The sequence below is a fragment of the Epinephelus lanceolatus genome, chromosome 9 (assembly GCF_041903045.1).
Source record: "Epinephelus lanceolatus isolate andai-2023 chromosome 9, ASM4190304v1, whole genome shotgun sequence".
In the NCBI taxonomy this organism is placed as follows: Eukaryota; Metazoa; Chordata; class Actinopteri; order Perciformes; family Serranidae; genus Epinephelus; species Epinephelus lanceolatus.
In genome coordinates, this window is record NC_135742.1 from 40,404,944 (window position 1) to 40,427,034 (window position 22,091).

The window sequence follows — 22,091 nt, forward strand, 5'->3', positions numbered from 1 at the left end:
CCTCTCCAGTGGCTCCCATGGCCTGTGCGAAGACGCAAATGACGCTATCTAAGGCTAGAGTTTGGTTTGTCCAATCTGGGCTACTGTAGAAACATGGCAGTGCAACATGGCTGTCTCCATGGATGAGGATCCGCTCCCTATGATTCTACACTAACAAATTATTATTTCTGCCAATATATCCCCCTAAATCCTGCACACTGAGCCTTTAAACATCAGTGGGATGACTTTTGAGTTTAAGTTGGATCTATTCAAATTCAATAAAGAATTGGGGGTAAGTCTTATGACAGAAACAAACATGTCATAAATCTATTATGGAGTCAAAGAATTAAGAGGTAACTTATGTCCCCAGTGACAACTTGATTTAGGTGCAATCATAGAAAAATAATTGCAAATACTTACTTTCATTAATTAATAACCTTCACTAACTGCTCTCTGTTTAATATGGGAGATGTGAAGCATCATCAGATTCTCATTTGGACAAAACAAACTCTTAACATTAGTGTTGTATGAAGCTCATGAATAATTAAACAGTTAAACAGTTTGTTTTTCTGAATTTTGCTTTTCACTGGATGGTTGTGCTCATGTTGCTATGTGAAAACCTTGCTGTTCCAAATGTATTTTGCTTTTAGCATGGGACTTCAGCAGTCTAAGAGAAACATGTGACAAATCAAGTGGGACATGCTTAAAGAAGACTCCACAGAATAAATTCATTCATGCAGGATGATTTCATTCCTGATGTAAAGTCATATAGAACAAAAACAGCCCCGTATCAAATGAGTTAAGAGCAAAAAAAGTGTCGACAGCATTTGGAGATGGACCCTGGATAACAAAGTATTTGGCCTTGCACATAATTTGTCTGCATGTTTCCTGAAAATGCAAAACCTTTATTTCAGGAATAATTTGTCCACTGGCACTTGTTTTATACACATTCAAAACTAATTTGTTGCAACTGATTCTTTATTTCATTTCCAAATGACATTAAATTCAACATAAATTCATAAAAGCTACAGACATTAAAATACCATTAAAAATCATTGTCCAGTTTTCGCTGATATTGTATGACATAAAAACAAATATTTACACATTCTGTGATTTTAAAAAGTATACATTAACTTCATAATGCTTGTTAGTAGATTAAAAGACCATTCATGTTTGGTTGTGCAGCAGCAACATGATAACATGGAGGAGAAAAAGTGTTGGTGTTGTCTGAAGGATCAGTCTTCATCTACTTCATCAAAGGCCACGCCGGTCGCCTGCCTCTTCCTGCAAAGAAAGGATCAACAGTCACTGATGTATATTTGCAGAGATCAGAATAACATGGCTACTGTGAGAAGTTTCTGAGAGAGGCATTGTACTTTTTAGTTCCTGGGTTGATGAGAGAGGCCCCTGGAAGTCGTTTCTTCGTCATCACTGATGAAGCACAATTCTGCTGCTGCTGAGGCTCAAACTCTGCAGAAAAAATATCTCTGTAAGCTGGGAAACCAAACTGCCAACACCATCAACAATTCACCAGCGTGTTCATTTATTCCTCAGGTGAACTGTTCCCTTATTTGAATTGATCTGATTTTATTTTTGATCGATGGTATTACAAGCTCAGAGTAATCCAGATGGTCACATTGTTTAATCAGTAGTGTAGAATGAACTTTGATCCTCAGATTTATATAATATTTACATTACACAACACTGTAAAATCTGATCTTAACGTTAAAAAAAAATCTATACTTAAAAAGTAAGCATAAAGTTTACTCATAAAGTAAACTTAATATGAATAGTTATTTTTACTTACTGTACCTTTCTCAAGGCTATCTGTTTCTTAGATTGTTTTTTTCAAGTAAGTTCAACTTAACAGGCTTCACAGTGTACATTTCTGTCTATCTATAAAATAACACATTAAGACCACTCCGATCCTCATGCACAAACCAAATAATTTAGAAATGCCAATGTCTACTTTTATTTAACTTTTAAAAGATTAACATCTGTTCAGTCCCACAAAATCATATTCTTCCAGTGTTCAGATGTTGGTTATGAATTGCTTTTCCGATTATCTTTAATCAAAGGAATTAGTGCCAAAAATAATACTGAAAACATAACCTTGGTGTTTTCAATGGTAGCTGCCGCCAGCCTGCATGTAGTGTAGCTTAAATCAGGTGCAAACAATGTCGACAGAGCACAACATACTGTACAGTAATAACTGATGGGGATGCACAACAATACAGGCACATCATCAGTATCAGCTGATATTGGCTTTGAAATGAAATATTGGAATCTGCCAAAATGCTGATGATATTGGTACATCATTGGTATCTGCCCATATTGGCTTCAAAATTAACTATTAGAATTGCCCAACATGGCTTTTTTTTTTACTTTTCACAATGAATGAATATTACATACACGGAGAAGCATTCTATTTCATGCCTCTATCTGCAGGTGGTTCATCACAATAAGAGTATAAATGCATGATATGAAATGAGGTGGGGGAAAAAGTGGATATATCGATACTTGTGTCTGTTAGCGGCAAAGTAAGTTGTAAGTAAATTGTTATATATTGGATATCTGAAAAATTCAAATATCCTGCATCCCTACTAACTGAGGTCAACCCAGATGACAATATAACAGTTTTTAACTCTTCTCCGGATTTTGACAGTTAAAGGACAGTATTTAGGGAGATTTAAGTGACTAAATAAATCAAACTGAAGCTGTAAAAATTGTGGGAGACAAAAAACAAACTTTGAAAGGTGGGGTGTTCCACTTCAGTAGGTGGCAGTAATGTGCCTGGAAGCTGATTTGCCAACCACCAATAAAACCCAAAGAGGAAGATAGGGTGTTACTTTATTGTGCCTCCTAGGTTTTCATTAGTATGCCAAAAATACCAGAATGGTCTACTACATCCCATCTGATTTTGCAGTAGCCAGCATTCTTTTTTGGCTATTCTGACCCACAATAGTCTGCACAGCAGACGATACGTCACATCGACTGAGACACAAACAGATGACAGCTGATTGATAGCTGTCAGGAGTCACAATGATGGATGATGGTGCATTTGACTAACTGATGACTAGTCAAATAGTAATAATAGAAATATTAATTAAATTAAAAATATTACAAACAACAAAACGACAACTATGAAAATAACAATGACAGAGAACTGCAGATGTTATTTCACTGTTGCAAATATGTTAGAATCTACAACCTGGCCATATATAACTTTAAACTACATACAGTCAGGTCCATAATTATTTGGACAATGATACAGTTGTCGTCATTTTGGCTCTGTACACCACCACAATGGGTTTTAAATGAAACAATGAATACCTGCTTAAAGTGCAGACTCTCAGCTTTCATTTAAGCCTTTTTTCAAAAATGTAGTATGAACCGTGTAGGAATGACAACCATTTCTTCACACAGTCCTCCGACTTTAAGGGCTCATAAGTATTTGGACAAACTAACATAATCATCAATTAAACAGTCAGTTTTAATACTTGGTTGCAAATCCTTTACAGTCAATGACTGCCTGAAGTGTTGGACACATAGGCATCATCAGATGCTGGGTTTCTTCCCTGGTGATGCTCTGCCAGCCCTTTACTGCAGCCGTCTGCACTTCCTGCTTGTGTTTTGGGTGTTTTGCCCTCAGTTTTGGCTTCAGCAAGAGAAACGCATGCTCAATTGGATTCAGATCAGATGATATGACTTGGCCATTGCAGAACATTCCTTTTCTTTGTCTTAAAAATGTCTTTGGTTGCTTTTGCAATATGCTTCAGGTCATTGTCCAACTGCACTGTGAAGCATCGTCCAATGAGTTTTGAAGCATTTAGTTGAATCTGAGCAGATAATGGTGCCCCAAACACTTCAGAATCTGATGATGCCTATGTGTCCAACACTTCAGGCAGTCATTGACTGTAAAGGATTTGCAACCAAGTATTAAAACTGACTGTTTAATTGATGATTATGTTAGTTTGTCCAAATACTTATGAGCCCTTAAAGTCGGGGGACTGTGTGAAGAAATGGTTGTCATTCCTACACGGTTCATACTACATTTTTGAAAAAAAGCCTTAAATGAAAGCTGAGAGTCTGCACTTTAAGCAGGTATTCATTGTTTCATTTAAAACCCATTGTGGTGGTGTACAGAGCCAAAATGACGACAACTGTATCATTGTCCAAATAATTATGGACCTGACTGTACATTGCAAAGTAACAACAGCCGACCTCTCTGGGTGGATCTTCATCTCTGAAGAACTCGGTAAATGGTGTTTGTTTTATCTCCAAGGTACCTGATATAAAAGCAATAGGGTCAAAGCTCAGGGCCTAATGTTATGAGACAGTAGGCTCATTCAAGATGAGCTGTGCCTTGCCTGGAAGGTGGATGAGAGTTTCCAGCAGGAAACACACACATCCATTTATGTTCATGGTTCAACCTCCATTTTACATGAATTCTCATGTAAATCAGCATCATATCAGTTTGCTGCTGGAGAGCAGACCTGTCACCTCAAGTACAGAGGCTAAATAAAATGTGTCTGACTGTAAGGTTAATGTTTTCAGAGGGGGAAAAAAATGTGAAAAATGAAAATAAGAAAATGAAAGTTTTAGAATGGCGAAGTCAGAGCCCAGACCAAAATCCATTTGAAAATCTGTGTGGTGACCTGAAAAAGGGTGTGCACAGGATATGCCTGTGATGCCAATCTGACCAAGTTGGAGCACTTTTGCCAGGAAGAGTGGGTAAAGATGTGGCATGCTCACAGACTCCTACCCCAAAAGACTGAAAGCTGTAATACAATCAAAATGTGCTTCAACCAAGTACTAGTTTAAAGGTGTGCACACTTATGCAAGCAGGTTATAATAACCTTTTAATTTTTTATATTTTTCACTCTAAAATATTTGTTTTTCGAATGTAGGTCAATAAAGTTTTTAAAATAATTTATCTTGGTCTCATTTTTGTACATGACAAAAACCTGGTATTTTAACAGGGCTGTGTCGACTTTTTATATTCACTGTAGATGCAGAAAAAAGACCTCTCATCCCCTGTGGAAATTACATCCATTGGTATACAGCCTTAAAAACATACCTGCAAGCCACCTTTGGTGATTTTTTACTGGACTGACAGAGGGGGATTCACCTGGAGGGGAGGGATGACAAGACACAGTCAGCACTGATTCCAGAGAGACTCTGCATACGCTCCTATAAAATGAAATTTATTTCCATCCAGGGAATGATAAGGTACTGTTATTATATCATTATTACTGTTATTATTAATATTGTTAGCTCAAATCTCACACTCTGTGAAACTGCAATGAGTCACAAGGACAAAGTACATTTTCTGTCGGGCTGAGTGAGGCTGTCAGCCATCCTAAACAGCAGCTCCTTCAGTTCCTGTGTGGCCTGTGGGCCCTCCAGCCTGGACAGGGTCACACTCAGGTCACCTGGACTGGAGCTCACACGGAGCTCTGCACTGGTGTCACACACCTCAACCGACACGTCCCCACTACCACAAGCCGACCTGAGGAAGACACAGGGGAATATTCAGCCTCAGTTTCCAAATAATTGTTTAATGATTGGTCTCACACATACACGCACACTCTAACATGTCAATACAGAGAATGTTCTGCTGCTGGCTGTGCAGTTTCAGTGGCACTGCTGAATCCTAGCATCTTGCTAGGAAGCAGTCATGTAACAGAGTGGTTTTAAAGGACGACAGATTGTAATCTCACCTGAGTTTCAGGATATAATCCTCCGTAGATTTCAAGGCAAACCTCTGTCTCTAAACAAACAGAGGGAGGGAACAAAGTCAGAACCTTTACTGATGCACTGAGTGAAAATCATGGCGGTCTGCAGCTGAAACTTACAAACTGGTTCAATGCGTCCTCGGTGTACTCTGTGATCCAAACATCTGCAGCATCTGTCAAACTCCATGAGATGAACAAAAACATTATAAGGAAAACAGTTAAATTACATCATACTTGATCTTATGGACACACTGACATAAAAACACAACATACTTCATTACATGGTCTCAAAAATAACGTTAAGAGTGAACAAACATCTTCATGACAAGGTCTACATGTAAAGATGGGCTTTTCGAGCAAGATAATCTTCTGGATATCAGACTGGATTCATTTTTGCTGTATTCACTGGCATGTTTTACTAACATCTGACTGGTGTCTGGGGCTAATTTCTAACCCTGCTGAGTACCCTACTATGTATTTTAAGGAACAGCAAAAACTGCATTTAAATATTCTGCAGTAAGCTCGCTGTATCACCCAGCCCTAGACTGTAGGCTATTGGTCTCAAGTTGTCCAATGAATGTTGAACCTGTTAACAAACATATCTAGTGTGGTTTATAATAATAATCTTAATATTATTAATAACAATAAACATTATTTCTACAGAACTTATCAAAACAAGCAATTACAGAGTGCTTTACAAAGCAGACATAACAAGAACAAAGGATAGCAGTGACAAAAACAGACACATTTCCACATATTTATGAGCAAATATGAATAAATCAAGAAATAAAAATGATGAGAAAACCTAGTTACAACTTGATGACGTTTGTCAGCCAGAGAAGTGGAATATGTTTAGTCCAAGAACTGCACACTAGCCTATAACCGACCCGACCTGCCAGTACTATGTGGAATTTCCACGCTGCTTGGTGGACTATAGGTAATATTTATGCCGTTGTAACAAGAGGCTACCAGTAATTCAGTTTAAGTCCTTTTATACTCTAACACAAAAGTAATTTTCCTAGTAAGCACCGGGGAAATAAACTGTCAGAGTTAAAGGGACATTGGTTTGGTGTACTCTCCGTTCAGTGGGAAACATTAACGCAACCTTCGACTTACCAAATATTGAATATCCCGTTTTTCCTGCGTGTATAGCAGAGGAATTTAGACTGCTTCTTTTTGTCTAACACAGTGCAGTATGCTGTTTGGGACACATCCATGTTTCCCTCCATAGTTTCGACCACTGCTGACAAAGACAGAAGAAACACAACAAACCCGCAGGAACAGCGCCGGTCGCTGAGGCTTAAAGCTTCCGGGTCTACCACGTGATGCCTTGGCAAAGAGCATGCTCTTTGGCCTTGGGACCCAGAAAGGCACGTAGTCAACGATACGTATGTACCATAGGTATGTACGTACGGGTTTGTTCTCAAATGAGGTTCAGTGATCGATGATTCAGTCACATGGTCACATCTAGTAGAGTCATAAGTGGATGTTACCTAGAATAAACGTTCAAATAAATACATAAGTAATCACATGCAAACTGTAACTCTGTCCCAAATATTTTTAGGCTCTGCTTTATGGTGAAATTAATTAGCAGAAAATGCAGGGGACAAATTCTGTCCTAATAATAAGGTTAAAGAGGTTTACTTATAAGTTTTGTATCATATATTCAGCAAAAAAGACATTATAGAGTTGTCTTGTACTTTCTGAACTTTGTGTGACTTAGAAAAATAAACAGTCTGCCACTTATTTTATTGCTATATGTAGGTGGATGCTCAACTTTATATGACAAGAAAAAACTGGGCAAACAATTCAATTGCAGGACAAAGACACTTTTATGTGTTTTGAAAGTAATGAAGCGGAGAAAGAATTTATTTATTTATTTATTGTTATTTTATTTATTCATTGACTTTTGTACAATGAATGGTTGTTGTTGCTGCTTTCGGCTTTGGGACTGTGACTAGGATTCTTTGGGGAAGAATTTAGTCTGCTGGAAGGATCATTGGCTTCCCCAGGCGAGCCTGGGTACTGACGGGGAGCGCAGCAAGAACGCTGATCCATTGCCCCCCATTAAATAAGTAATAAAAAATGTACAATGAACTTCATTATTGGGAAAACTCCAAATTCACACTAAATCTGGACTCCAAACCAGATTTTGAACTTTTCTACATATTATGTATAATATATATTTCGATCAACTACTATATATATGTATATATATATATATATATATATATATATATACAGTACAGGCCAAAAGTTTGGACACACCTTCTCATTCAATGCATTTTCTTTATTTTCATGACTATTTACATTGTAGATTCTCACTGAAGGCATCAAAACTATGAATGAACACATGTGGAGTTATGTACTTAACAAAAAAAGGTGAAATAACTGAAAACATGTTTTATATTCTAGTTTCTTCAAAATAGCCACCCTTTGCTCTGATTACTGCTTTGCACACTCTTGGCATTCTCTCCATGAGCTTCAAGAGGTAGTCACCTGAAATGGTTTCCACTTCACAGGTGTGCCTTATCAGGGTTAATTAGTGGAATTTCTTGCTTTATCAATGGGGTTGGGACCATCAGTTGTGTTGTGCAGAAGTCAGGTTAATACACAGCCGACAGCCCTATTGGACAACTGTTAAAATTCATATTATGGCAAGAACCAATCAGCTAACTAAAGAAAAACGAGTGGCCATCATTACTTTAAGAAATGAAGGTCAGTCAGTCCGGAAAATTGCAAAAACTTTAAATGTGTCCCCAAGTGGAGTCGCAAAAACCATCAAGCGCTACAACGAAACTGGCACACATGAGGACCGACCCAGGAAAGGAAGACCAAGAGTCACCTCTGCTTCTGAGGATAAGTTCATCCGAGTCACCAGCCTCAGAAATGGCAAGTTAACAGCAGCTCAGATCAGAGACCAGATGAACGCCACACAGAGTTCTAGCAGCAGACCCATCTCTAGAACAACTGTTAAGAGGAGACTGCGCGAATCAGGCCTTCATGGTCAAATAGCTGCTAGGAAACCACTGCTAAGGAGAGGCAACAAGCAGAAGAGATTTGTTTGGGCCAAGAAACACAAGGAATGGACATTAGACCAGTGAGACCACCTTTTCTGCGTCTCACAAAGACACGGCGGTTGGAACCAAAGATCTCAAATTTGGACTCATAAAAGGTGAACGGATGGATTCCACATGCCTGGTTCCCACTGTGAAGCATGGAGGAGGAGGTGTGATGGTGTGGGGGTGTTTTGCTGGTGACACTGTTGGGGATTTATTCAAAATTGAAGGCACACTGAACCAGCATGGCTACCACAGCATCCTGCAGCGACATGCCATCCCATCCGGTTTGCGTTTAGTTGGACGATCATTTATTTTTCAACAGGACAATGACCCCAAACACACCTCCAGGCTGTGTAAGGACTATTTGACCAAGAAGGAGAGTGATGGAGTGCTGCGGCAGATGACCTGGCCTCCACAGTCACCGGACCTGAACCCAATCGAGATGGTTTGGGGTGAGCTGGACCGCAGAGTGAAGGCAAAGGGGCCAACAAGTGCTAAACACCTCTGGGAACTCCTTCAAGACTGTTGGAAAACCATTTCAGGTGACTACCTCTTGAAGCTCATGGAGAGAATGCCAAGAGTGTGCAAAGCAGTAATCAGAGCAAAGGGTGGCTATTTTGAAGAAACTAGAATATAAAACATGTTTTTAGTTATTTCACCTTTTTTTGTTAAGTACATAACTCCACATGTGTTCATTCATAGTTTTGATGCCTTCAGTGAGAATCTACAATGTAAATAGTCATGAAAATAAAGAAAATGCATTGAATGAGAAGGTGTGTCCAAACCTTTGGCCTGTACTGTATGTATTTAAACCAAGAACTACCTTTCTGACAGAAAGCCCTTCAGAGAGAATTTTCCCAACAGCTCAAAAAAGACATCAAGTATTTATTTAGTTAGGTATAATAATGCACAATCAGCCATGCCACTTCAGTTTGCAAAAAAAGGAGGATGGGCAACATCAGCATACAATATACATAATAATGATAATTATAAGCACAAAAATAAAACAAGAATTATTAATAAATCACATACAGTGGTAGCCTAATTTAAGTGACAGACTTCATCAAGCAAACATCTCTCAATAAATATTAGTTGCTGTCATTGATTTCTTATTTGTTACAAATTTAAGAGACTCAAATAACATTCAATATCAGTTAAAAAATCTAAAAATTGATACGAAATCCCTAACAAGATTTAAAAAAAAGTAAACAAAATTACATAAATATTTTCTTCACATTCAACATAAGTGATAATATTTTTGCCTTCAGTAATAATGGCATGTGTGATTTTGCACAATACATTATTCTCAGTCTTTCTAAAACATAATACAATATGGTCAACCATAAAACAGATTAATTATACTTTGTTCAGTGTTGCAGAATAAGACTAACATTGAGCTACACATGCCCCATTGCATGTTACATGAGTATACTGTGTCTTGTTAATTTCAAACAGGAGTTATTGTCATTAGCAGCCTCAGCCTCATCATATAGCCTATAAAAAGGCAAACAAATATGGACAACTCACATCAACTGCGGTGCATCTTTCACTGTAATAGAGTGGTGCAGAAATGAAATGAGTCCTAAAATCCAGAAATGAGTTAACATTTTTACCCTTCCTGTTCTCTCGTCTCAGTCAATGGTTTTTTGAATGGGTTTTCGGTTAGGTGACTGAAATAAGGTCTGTGGTTAACACAAGGTTTCGAGACTTTTACATTTTGTTTTACAACATAAACTTCAACAGTCAAAACCCCGCTGTAAATTCTGACACATTTAGATGTGTTCAAAGATTTTTTTTAGGGCTTTCTGACTTTATTACAGGGCAGCTGGAGAGAGGATGGAGGAGACAATGGGGATGACGTGCAGCAAAGGGCTGCAGGTTTGAATCCAACGTGGGCCTGCCGCAAAGGACTCAGCCTATACGGGGTGTACACTTTACCTGTTGAGCTAGTGGTTGTCCTAAGCATTTAAATGTGTTAAATAAGGCAATTGCTAACAAGTTGCTAAATGAGACTACATGCAAAACGTCATCACGGCGAACACAGCTTTACAGCCTTGTCATGGTGGCAGCGTTAGCGGTGTAGTTAGCTTATAGTCTAACGTTAGCTTTTTTACTTCTGTCGATTGCATTTACACTTCAAAAATTGTGAAAGTGTTAATTTGTAAAGATTATCTGTCTGAACCAAACATGTACTGTAAATCCTTTGTTGTTTTAACATCTGGTAGTCGTGTTAATGTGCTAACTGGCTAACTAGCATCTTGATTCCATCCTGGCTGTTTCCCTTTTCTTAAAGACAATTACAGACTACCACTCCCTGCTGGTAAAGAGAGTTATGACCTATTACACACAGGTGCAAAATGTACGTACTGGTTGGTCATTGTCTGTAGTATTTGCAGTGTTTCCAAGTGCAACCTTTTGTATGGTGACGTGAGGCAACGCAACAGTCAGGTTTCATCACCGCTAGTTCTTTGGTGATGGTTTGGTAGGTCTGGGCCTTAAGAGGTTGTTGTCGTCCCGGCCATACCACTTTGCCAGATAAACCCTGTGGAATCAGACTGGAACCCAGCCGTTTCACTCCTTAGTCACGACATTAGACACCTGCTGCAAAGCTTCAAGCTCATACAAAACAAGGCCGTTGGTAAAGTGATAACTTGCCAACCAGTGGATATTTGTTTTGACAGACACAACTCTTGTATGATGATTGAAGGTATTTAACTGAATGAATATGACAGCTTTATACATTCAACAATCAGTTGAACAACAATTTATTTACATTTCATGTTGCACAACACACAGTTTTATATTAATGACAAAGAGGAAAACTCAACAGAAAGACCTGAAAGGGAGATCTGAGCAGGTGGAAAGCAAAGTGAACATATTGAATGGACAGTATGGGGAGTGCTTCTTCACAATCTGCATATATCACTGCAAGGTTTATGTATTTGTTTTGATTATATGTATTTATTAAATTAGCCCAGCCACCACAGTACACTTAATGACAGGTTACAGTTGTACCCCAGATTTCCACTAGATGGAGCTCGTCGTATTGTGATTGAGGCACTACATCACAACATCAGGACAGAGCCAGAATATGACAGCCCCATCCTGGGGACACTGGGGGTTAAACAGCAACATTCTGTATATGAGTGCTGAATGTTTTCTGCATTGTGTCACTGACAGTGGTCCTGCATCCACTGGCAGAATCTGCGTGAATATTTGGGGGGGCTGACTGTGGAAAAGGCCCTGCCTGGGTAGCGAAGGCTTTTCCACAGGTTCTCCAGTCTTTTCTTCCAGCCATAGACAGTAAAAATGTCTATGATGCCTACAAAGTAGCGCCAGTCTGGCCCATCTGCAACATGAACAGCATTTTTGCAGTTGGGCAGTAGCCTCCGATGATGCTCATAGAAGTCCTGCAGTTCTGAGTCAGTCCTGGTTTCTTTGGCAGGGCAGTTTATCTCCTGGAGGGGGATCCCTTCACCAGTGCCCTCAGCTTCTGCTTGTGGCTGGTCTGACCCACCGTCTGCAGCATCTGGTGCCACCTCACCCACAGCATCTTCCAGTAATGGAATGGTGGGGGGATCTGAAGATGTGGGACTCTCATCTAAGTCTAGAGATCTATGGGAAAGAAAAAGAATCCACAGAACACAGTCAGAGGGGTGTTCATAAAGGTTGCAAAGAAAAGCAGGGCTTAATGTGAAAAGCTTGTTTTAAGAAGTCGAACAAACAGTTAACTAAACAAACCCAGATCAATCTGTCATAAGGCCAACTTTGGGTTGAAGAGATCAGACTAATTGAAGTCTGGTTTAGGACCTGCTTCTTAATGATGTGAGAGGAGGCTGTTGGTGTCAGGAGGTGTCAGGAGATGAAGATAAGATGACCTTGGAGATGTTAACACTCCCATGTTAAGAACGGAAAAGAGATGGTCTTGACCGAGGGTTACACACACATGGCCTATCCCTGCATTATGGTGGGATTATATTAGAAACTAGGTGCTATATAAAGCTGAGTCAAATGTAAGGGGAGTTTCAGCTTTTGGTATGACACTCTGCACCAAGATGTTCTGTGATATCAGATTTGTGTTGAATGAACATTTAAATTCAGAAAGGTCAACTGACGCTCATGGAGCTTGTTCTTGTATTTATCAAAGTAAAGATTGACCAATCAAAAATCAATAAAGCCTAGTATCACTATATTTTGCCTGGCAGTATTTTAATGATATGTGGACTCCAAGTATCAATCTTTTATTATCTACATTATTAGTTTTTGCAAATATACATTTTAATACAACTTTTGGTACTAGAATAATAAAATCAATTGCTTTTTCAGTCCACTAGATGGTGCCAATGTTTTTTCCTGGTATTTAAATCAAACATCTGGACTTATTTTGGATTTTTTTAATGCAGAAGGAAAGGAGGACTTTGATATGACATATGCGATTTGCAGGCAGTGTCATATGAGAATAAAATACTCTGGGAATACTATGAACATGAAGATTCCCCTCACACTCACCATCCAGAGATAGCATTAGCCGCTGACAGCCAAGCTAATGTTAAACCCACTCCACCAATACTGAACACATTTAGCTTGACAAAACTACCATCAGACTCTGAGAGAGCTAGGAAAATAGTACAGTCCATTGTCTACTTAATGTGCAAAGATCTGCATCTGTACAGCATTGTTGAAAACAAAGGCTTTTGTTACATGCTAACCATGGAACCCAGGTATGTGACTCCACCCCGATGCTGTTTCACGGACACAGGCATACCCAAGCTCTTTGGAGAAGTGAAGCATAAAGTTGAAGAATCTATGAGTACAGCAGGAAGGATGGCATTAACTTGTGATGCCTGGACTTAGAGCTCAGTAGATTCCAACCCTTAGAAAGTAGGGTAGCCAGGTGCTAAATGCCACATGACGCTGGAGATCATCCAAGAGGCCAATTAAATGGACTGCAATTATGTAGCACTTTTCTAGGTTAAGCAAACACTGAAAGTGCTTTGCAACACCCATTCACACAGATAAAAATTCACACTCACACATCAGCAAATCTTGGTTCTTGGCCAAGGACACTTAAACATGTTGACTGCAGGGGCCAGGGATCAAACCACCAATTTTCTGATCTGAAGCTAATTTCTGATTTATTCTGAGGCTGTAACCTAGTCTCTCAAATGGCAATCGACACCCGAGATGGAAGATCACAGTCACAAGCAGCCAAAGAAAATCAAATACAATATGTCAGACATGCATGGACAATCTAAAACCTGCCACACTGAACACCCATGGTTGCGTGGACACTCACAACCTTCACGGATGTGTCAAGCATAAATCAATCGTTAGTTCGTTAGTATTTAAAACCAGTTGAGACACAACACTGGGTCCAGTGCAAATTATTCACATTGCTGTGCTCCATTTTCATCAATAAATAACCGAATAACATGAATGAGGCCCAATGAGTTTTTTCTCCTAAATAATAGCCTGTGATGATAATAATAATAATATTAGCCCTTGTCCACATAACAAAAACATATCCAAACAGAGAATGTCGAAGGGGCTAACATGAATGATATATAAACTAATGGCCCCCAAATTTGATGCCGATGCTAGCCCCTTTTCATGACCAACATATAAAATTAGTCACTGCATATCAGCTACATTGCCATCGTCTTTGTATCCCAGCCAATCTCAGGCCACATATTGTCCCTTATTTGGTTGTTGAGGTAGCAGCCATGGTGTTTTTTGTACAATATTGGGTGTTAAAAAACCCAACTGATAAGACATTCCCTTGTTTTGGCAGCAAGCTAGCTATGACCTGGAGGTGCGACATAAATTGGAACAAAGGATTTCAGCGGTCAAACATATTTTTTTTGCAGGTGGAAATCCACTGAAACCGAGGTCCACCTGAATATTTTTTCCACTGATGAATGTTTGCAGGACATTCATCAGTGGGAGAAATGATTATGTGCAAACCATAACCCACAAAATCAGTTCAGTCAGGACCACTCTGCCCTCTCTGCCCTTCCACGTGCATATGAGGAAAGCCTGAGGCAGAGAAAGCAAACCTCCCTGCCCCTCCATGCACCTACATGTAAAGCCTAAGGCAGCAGCAAAGACCCCCAGGAAAAGAACAGAGCAAGCATCATTGAATAACAGAAATTACACTGAAATGTCAGACACAACATGAAAAGGAGGAGCTGGGGTGGAGGCAGGTTGCTTGCAGAGGAAACAGTGACAGTAGGTGGGCCAAAGCAGTTTAAGTAGAGCACCCTGAATGAGATTTGCCAATTAGTTACATAGAGAGGAATCATGTGATCTATCAGCTGACTCCCTTCCATCAATTGGCTGCTCCATCAGTTGATTGGGCTGCTTGAGATTAGCTGATGTAGCTGGGATGTAAGCTGAGCTTGACATTGTGTCCTGCTTGAACTAACACTGCTCTTTTTTTCCACAAATTTTCGCACAAATTTTTCAGACAAAAATCCATGCTTGGTGTGAAACAGCTTCTAGTACACTATTTTTGAGGTTTGGAGAGTCAGGCTAGCTTTCTCACCAGCTTCCAGCCTTTATGCAAAGCTTTGCTCATCAACAACTAGCTCTAGCTCCAGAGTTAGCACATAGACATGGGAGCCGTATCAATCTTCTCATCTAACTCTCAGCAAGAAAGTGAATAGATGAATTTCCTTTAACAGTACATTCATTTCATGAAAGCTTTTTATGAGTAGGTGAACATACAAAAAGTAAAAAAAAACAATAAGAGAAACTGTAATTCACAGCAGTTTGTTTTGCACTTGCTCAAAGGTCATATGAAACCTACTTTGTGGCGCGAATCACAAGATTTGCCAGAGAGTGTTTCCCTTCCTGCTCATCTCGGTGCAGAGGTTGATGGGCCAGTAGGAGACTGTAATCCAGCACATTAAGCCCTTGAAGGAAGGCAGCATCCATTTTCAATTGTTGGAGAAACCAGGATTTCTCTTGACCTTCAGCAACCATACAAGAATTTCCATTTAATGTAGCATTCACAAACTAACTGTATTTGGGTCAATTTCATTCTGCTGCTGAACTTGATTGCTCAACAGTGTCATTTATATAACCACAGAAATAAGAAGAGTGAGTGTGTGTTGGAGAGCGGACACTTACCTAATGCAATGTACTGCCCTTCGAAGTTATTGTCCTTCAGTACTTTTATTATTTGTTTCCCCCCTGTGTCAGGGTTAGTCCATCTACCCACCTCACAGCCCTTAATGTCGTATCTATGCAACAAAAAGCATCACACCTATGACATATATCATAAATCCACACAATGAAACATGGGGGAAACATACTGTACCTAATATTGATCCTTTCATCAGGGTAAAACACACTCTGCATCACAATGAAGTACTTCTGGAAAGCAGACAGATGGCACTGCATTATAAGTACTGGTACTGTAAGATTGGATATAATGACCTACTGGTTGTTATGTAAATAAATACCTTTATTTCATTTGGAATAACAATCCTGTGGACACCTGGAAAACAGAAAGAATGATTCATATCATTATATATGTAATCATATTATAATATGATAATAACAACCATATGTAGATGTTCACAGCAAAGGATGTGCTTGTATGGGGGTATGTTGGGAGGGGTGGGGGGGTGCTTATAGATATTTTCACAAGTAGAATGGAGGCGTGACAGACAACGTTTGGAAAGCACAAAGTTAGGGTACATTAGGCAACTGTTCTTTTTGATTGGACAAGCACATTTTTTTTGACTCCTGAGGACCTCTAGTGGTCAACAGTGTGTCAGCTGTGGGGATGACAGCTCTTAAAGTTTGACTGAAAAAGTAAAAATAAAATTAAAAAAATAAAAAATCACCTACCACAGCATTAACCAAAGCTTCTCTTACCTAGAAACCTCACCATCAGTGAATGAGGGTATTTCTCCAAGTGGTCTACGTATGCCGGCAGATTGGACAGGAGAAACTGGATCTCGCGCCTGCTCTGGGTCTTTAGGAAGAATCTTTTGTCATTCCTAAAACCAAAAACAATCACATCACTAGACAAGAACACGAACACGAACCAGATGTCAACATTGAATAATTCTGCAAAACTCCAGACTGTGTCAATTGTTTTTCACACTCTCATACCCTCTTGATATTTCACCAGGGTATATGACAGTATCTGTCTAAAGAAGAGAGTATGTGTTGAATAAAATCATGTGACTAATAGACTTATTTTGTGGTTAGAATAAGTAATCTCAAGATAAACATATGTGTGGCAATACTTCCAAACAGGCGCAAAAGCATTTTTCTTTCATGTAAAGTTATCCCCACCACTCACAGTGATCATCTTTCTCAGCTCAGCTGGCTATCAGCCAGTAGAGACTGACCTCTGGTGGTACATGTTGTGCACTACATCACCTCAATACAGCATCTCTATCAGCTGAATAGAAAGAGAAGCGCCTGCATTTTTGATGGTATGGAAAAACCATACCTTTGGGAGTTCTAAATATTCTGGTATGCCGTAATACCTTGATACTGCCCAAGTCTGATGCAAACCTTTTTTTAAAAAAACAATTCTTTTAAATATCTGGCAACTGTAGTAAGGTTGAGGTTAGAGAAAGATCACGGTTAATAAAAAAATCTAACCTTAATTACTGGTCTGGGATGGGATGCAAAGTCCGGTCTGTGATGCCACAGCTGCAGGGCCTGGATATTGGCTAAATAATACATCTAAACTCCATGGTTCTGTAAAATATATGTATATGAGTCTATATGCAAAATACCAGTCCTTATTTCTCCAATGAAAAAACTTCTGAAATAGTCCTTAAATCTCAGAACAAACTAATTAGAAAATGGGATTTGGAGACTTGTTAATTAGCTGCTGTATTCCACACTTTGCTCAAGTATACACTTGGCATCTTTTGAACAGCTCTTACCAGCTCAGTTACCGGTAAAGGTCTAGTGTGTAGGATTTAGGGGGATATATTGGCAGAAATGGAATATGATATAATAAGTATGCTTTCTTTAGTATATGATCAGTTAGAATCGTACTGTTTTCATTAATTTAGAATGAGTCTAAGGAGCGGGTCCTTGTCGACAGAAGTTGCCATGTTGCACCTGCATGTTTCTACGGAGTAGCCCAGAACAGACAAACCAGACACTGCAACCAAAGTCGTTAAAATCCAGTGCTTGGTCAGTGACACAGATGAGAAACCATGGATACGTCGGTATGATACACAGCCAGTTGCTTTTGTTGTGAATCCATGTCCAGCGGTGTCAGGAGGAAACGCGGTAGGACAGTAACGAAAGTTATTAGGCAGAAGTCCGACTGGGGGGATCAGAAGGGGTGTGGATGGCTCCAACAAATGGTGAATGGTAAATGGACCTGCACTTGTATAACGCCTTTCTAGTCATCTGAAAGCACTTTATACACTATGAGCTACATTCACCCATTCACACACACACATTCATACACTGGTGAATGAGGCTACCATACAAAGTGTCATCTGCTACTCCGTTTTTAACACACTCTCACACTGGTGGAACAGCCATCAGGAACAATTTGGGGTTCAGTATCTTGCTCAAGGATACTTTGACATGCATACTGAAGGAGCTGGAGACTGAACAATCCAATCTGCCTCTGAGCCACCGACTTTCCCTCAGGATGATATAGCTCCCGGTAAAAACCTGCCTATAGCTTTTACCTGTACTGCCCAGCAGCCATCTTAGAGCTCGATCAGTTCTGGTGCTGAGCTTTGCGGATGCAGGGCAAGTGCTTGTTTGCAAAACTGAATAATTGCAGACAATGGATGTAATTGGAGATTAAAAAAACCCAAACCTGTCTCTTTAAACTTGTTGCAAAATGTTTTTAGCAAAATTTCTTGTTTGTTTTTTGCTGCATATATAATGAATATTGTTTGGTACTGATGAGTGGTCAGTGTAGGTCTATGCTGTTCTGGAGGACCAGATTGTCAGATGGAATTTTGTACACTTCACATGCTTATCTACCAATCCAACCTCAACACTCCTACCACCTTGCTACAGTACATAAAGGCCACACTACTTCCTAAATTAGCAGTGAATGTTGGAGTTGGACATGAATCGTGAGGTGCAGAATCATTCCTTGCAGGTGTAGTTCCTGGGCACACTGGGCTACAATTGCAACATAAATATGAGTACATTTTTGTGTGTATGTTAGAAGAACAGAACACTGTGCTCACGTGACAAAGAAATCTGCCCTGCTCTTGGAGTTACTGACAAACTGGAGGTAGTGGCCGGCTGAGCAGAGGGAGTTCTTATAATCCTCCTCTGTAATGTCCAGTGAATGCCTCAGTTTAGCAAACACTGATTCTGCAAATGTTTGCATCTCAAACCCCTGGAAGGCAAGAATCAAAAAGAAGCCTTGACAATGTTGTAGTGTTTGTTTCACTGTAAATAACTTGAAATGAATTCTTAGAACAACAAAAGTATAATGGGCAAGAACTTTTGACAATTTCATCATAACTAATAGCATTATCCAGATGAAAACAAGATTTTTAAAAATCGCTGGGTTATTGAAAAAATAGTTTTGAGCTGGGAATGACCACTTGCCTCGTGGGTTTGAGTTTCCACTGCCTTGAAATCTTCAGCTGTGAGTGTATCCTGTGTAAAAGGTGAAGTGTTTATGAGTGACTTTATGTCCACAGTATTTCATATTTATAATCAAACCAGTGGCTTTTAAATAGCAGATTCTTTACCTGGCCTGGGGTATCCATATTGGTCTGAATGGAAGCATGCATGCCTTCTTTTATCATGGATGTCAGATAGAAGAACTCATGTTCTTCGTTGATCTCAAACACCCCTATCATCCTCCATCGCTGTCTCAGATGCCACCAGCGTCTTCGCCTGGCAGCTCTGGAGGTGCCGGCACCTTTTCTATTTTCCATTTGTGACACTGGGCAGAAATCAGTTTAACCAGTTAAAGAATGACATTCAGCTAAAAAAAACATGTTTCAATTGTTAAAAGCTGTTTACAGCCTGGTTCAAAAAACAGTTGGTCTCTATAATGTAAGGGGGGTGAATTTTTATATAATTCACCAGTTTAAGCATTATTAAGGCTTTAATTTATACATAATTAAGGGCATGGCCATTTTGAGTGACAGTCGGTTGCCATCTGTTGACAGAGCGACAACGTTGTTTAACATAACTATGGTGTAACCCCAGATTCACTGAGTATAGGCGTAGCTGTAGCTGCTGCTGCTATTTCAGTTTGTTGTCAGTCCATGTATTGTAACGATTTGGTCGCCTAAAAAAGTCTTGCTCAGCATTTGGGTTGTACTAAAAGATCCTCCAAGGCAACTATACCCAACTTACAACCTATGGACCAAATCTGACCCACAAGAGGCAACCAGTCCAGATTGGGAATTATTTTTACACTAAATGTTAAAAAGGTCAAACAGTTCTTCATCACAATAGTTTGTTCATCAAAAAAAGTGCCAGGGGAGGATACCCCTGACCCCCCAGCAAAGGTCCAGGCTAATCCCCAAGTGTCCTCAAATCCTAGAAACACCGCTGCATATACCTGACCTGTGAGGGGCTACTGTGACTGGATTTGACTCTTGGCAGCAAATGTCACAAGGTTGAAAAAAAGGCAGTTCATTTAGTATATTATTCAGTAGTTCATTTATTCGTTTTCCGTATCCTCTTAGGGGTCGCAGGGGAGCTGGAGCTTATCCCAGCTGACACTGGGCAAGAGGGCTGACACATAGAGACAGACAACAATTTGCGCTCACATTCACACCTACGGCCAATTTAGTGTCACCAGTTAACCTAAGTTTTTGGACTGTGAGAGGAAGCCGGAGTACCCGATGAAAACCCACATTAACATTGTGGGGAGAACGTGCAAACTCCGCACAGAAGGGCTTCCCCACCCCAGGGTTCAACCCCACCCCTGTCATTTTACAAAACTGCCCTCACAGGTGAAGTAAGTTGACTATATGTGCTCTAAGGAGTCAGATATTCAGTTTTCCCAGTAAGAATATTTTGTTTAAATGGTTGTAAGCCTGTTTTTACTAGCGAAAAATAGCATTAGCATTAGTATTATCACAGTTAACCATAGCTGTAATTTACTGGGCTAATCAAGTTACCAGCTAGCGTTAGGCTTAGCTCCACCCTCTCCTCCAACTGTGGTCACTTATGGCTCCAAAAACCCAAGATGGCAACGGCCAAAATGCCAAACCCAAGGCTTCAAAATGGGAGTCCACAAACCAATGACGCTACATCTATTATCCAAGAAAACATGCACCGTGAACTCAGTTACACAAGAAGTAAATAAAGATGAACCACACCAACATCAATCTTGTTTTAAGGTGATTACACTGACTTTTTTTAACAGTTTCTGTTCATTTTCTTGTTTCCTTAATAATAATAATAATTAGACATTAATGTCTGATCAGTATTTATAATATGATTTTAGGAGACAATTATAATTTAGATGTAAAATAGCTGATTCACATATAACACTGTAGCATGTTGCTAAGCTAGAATTCCTTATGTGGTGATACAAGCAAACAGCATGAACCAAAGAGGATACTGTAGATTTTAAATCTTACTTAAAGTTGATAAAAACAACTACCCACTCACTTAGGGCATATTAAACAGCACCATTACAGATAACAGCTGTTACACCCAAGACATAAAAGAGCAGGCTCATAAAGCAAAAAGATATAATTAGTTTTGTGTCTACATGATGATAAAAGCTAGATCACACATAACTTTACAGTCAGGTAGCTCTTACCTGGGGTTCTTGCTTGGGCTATACCGTAAAACACAGCAAATTATTCATACAATTTGTCTTCTCATACAGTGTGTCTGCAATGAGCCTTGTCTATGTGTACATATGGTCCCTCCCATTCTAACTGATGCTGCATTCCAGGCAGGTTAGTCAGGCTTGGCAGGGTGTGTCACATGGAAAAAACAAGGACTGAGGCATTGTAGGCGTTTCTTCTTTTCACAACAAGGAAGAAACCCTGAGGAGAGAAGACACCAAAAGAAAAACACTGACAAATTCCCATTAGAAAAAAAACATTAAGATGACAGCACTTAGTTCCTGCCTGCACATTTGCCCTTTAGTCCTGGCCACTTTGCTTTGTCCTCTTCCCTTATTGCTGTCTGTATCTGTGTATGCATGCTTACATATAACTGTTACTATAACTCCTCTATAAGGATCACTGCCATCGCTACCTACCACTGAGGTTCCTGACATCTGGACCTCATTAAATTTTACTGTAAGCTACTCTTTGTTTAGTTGTCCTCATGTATCAAATTTTTACAGCCATGGCTGGAGGTACTTTGT

At 39.6% G+C, this 22,091-nt stretch overlaps 2 protein-coding genes across 2 annotated transcripts; both read right to left on the minus strand.

Annotated features, from left to right (window-relative positions):
• Positions 1-946: 946 nt before the first annotated feature.
• paxx (PAXX non-homologous end joining factor) lies at positions 947-7,027 on the minus strand. The gene is made up of 7 exons (XM_033618620.2): positions 6,834-7,027; positions 5,838-5,898; positions 5,703-5,752; positions 5,307-5,491; positions 5,060-5,110; positions 1,356-1,449; positions 947-1,263 (listed from the first exon to the last, which is right to left on the minus strand). The coding sequence occupies exons 1-7, from the start codon at positions 6,944-6,946 to the stop codon at positions 1,215-1,217; spliced, it is 603 nt and encodes a 200-aa protein (XP_033474511.1). The 5' UTR covers positions 6,947-7,027; the 3' UTR covers positions 947-1,214.
• Positions 7,028-11,527: 4,500 nt separating this feature from the next.
• Positions 11,528-21,660, minus strand: LOC117251998 (phosphatidylinositol 4-phosphate 5-kinase-like protein 1). Its single transcript, XM_033618619.2, has 10 exons — positions 21,534-21,660; positions 19,495-19,691; positions 19,349-19,399; positions 18,979-19,133; positions 16,664-16,788; positions 16,246-16,280; positions 16,101-16,156; positions 15,911-16,023; positions 15,588-15,750; positions 11,528-12,394 (listed from the first exon to the last, which is right to left on the minus strand). Exons 2-10 carry the CDS (start codon positions 19,681-19,683, stop codon positions 11,950-11,952), a joined length of 1,332 nt encoding a protein of 443 aa, XP_033474510.1. The 5' UTR covers positions 19,684-19,691; positions 21,534-21,660; the 3' UTR covers positions 11,528-11,949.
• Positions 21,661-22,091: the final 431 nt, after the last annotated feature.

Bases quoted from the DNA above. Each gene is read 5' to 3' on its own strand.
- paxx (XM_033618620.2), bottom strand. From the start codon at position 6,946: ATGGAGGGAAACATGGATGTGTCCCAAACAGCATACTGCACTGTGTTA. The intron at 5,753-5,837 runs GTAAGTTTCAGC...CTGTTTGTTTAG, and splicing joins AGGACGCATTGAACCAGTTT to AGACAGAGGTTTGCCTTGAA. The intron at 1,450-5,059 runs GTATGTTTTTAA...TTTTTTCTGCAG, and splicing joins TCACCAAAGGTGGCTTGCAG to AGTTTGAGCCTCAGCAGCAG.
- LOC117251998 (XM_033618619.2), bottom strand. From the start codon at position 19,683: ATGGAAAATAGAAAAGGTGCCGGCACCTCCAGAGCTGCCAGGCGAAGA. The intron at 16,789-18,978 runs GTGAGCACAGTG...TTTTGGTTTTAG, and splicing joins AGGGCAGATTTCTTTGTCAC to GAATGACAAAAGATTCTTCC. The intron at 12,395-15,587 runs GTAGGTTTCATA...TCTTTCCCATAG, and splicing joins CTTGTGATTCGCGCCACAAA to ATCTCTAGACTTAGATGAGA.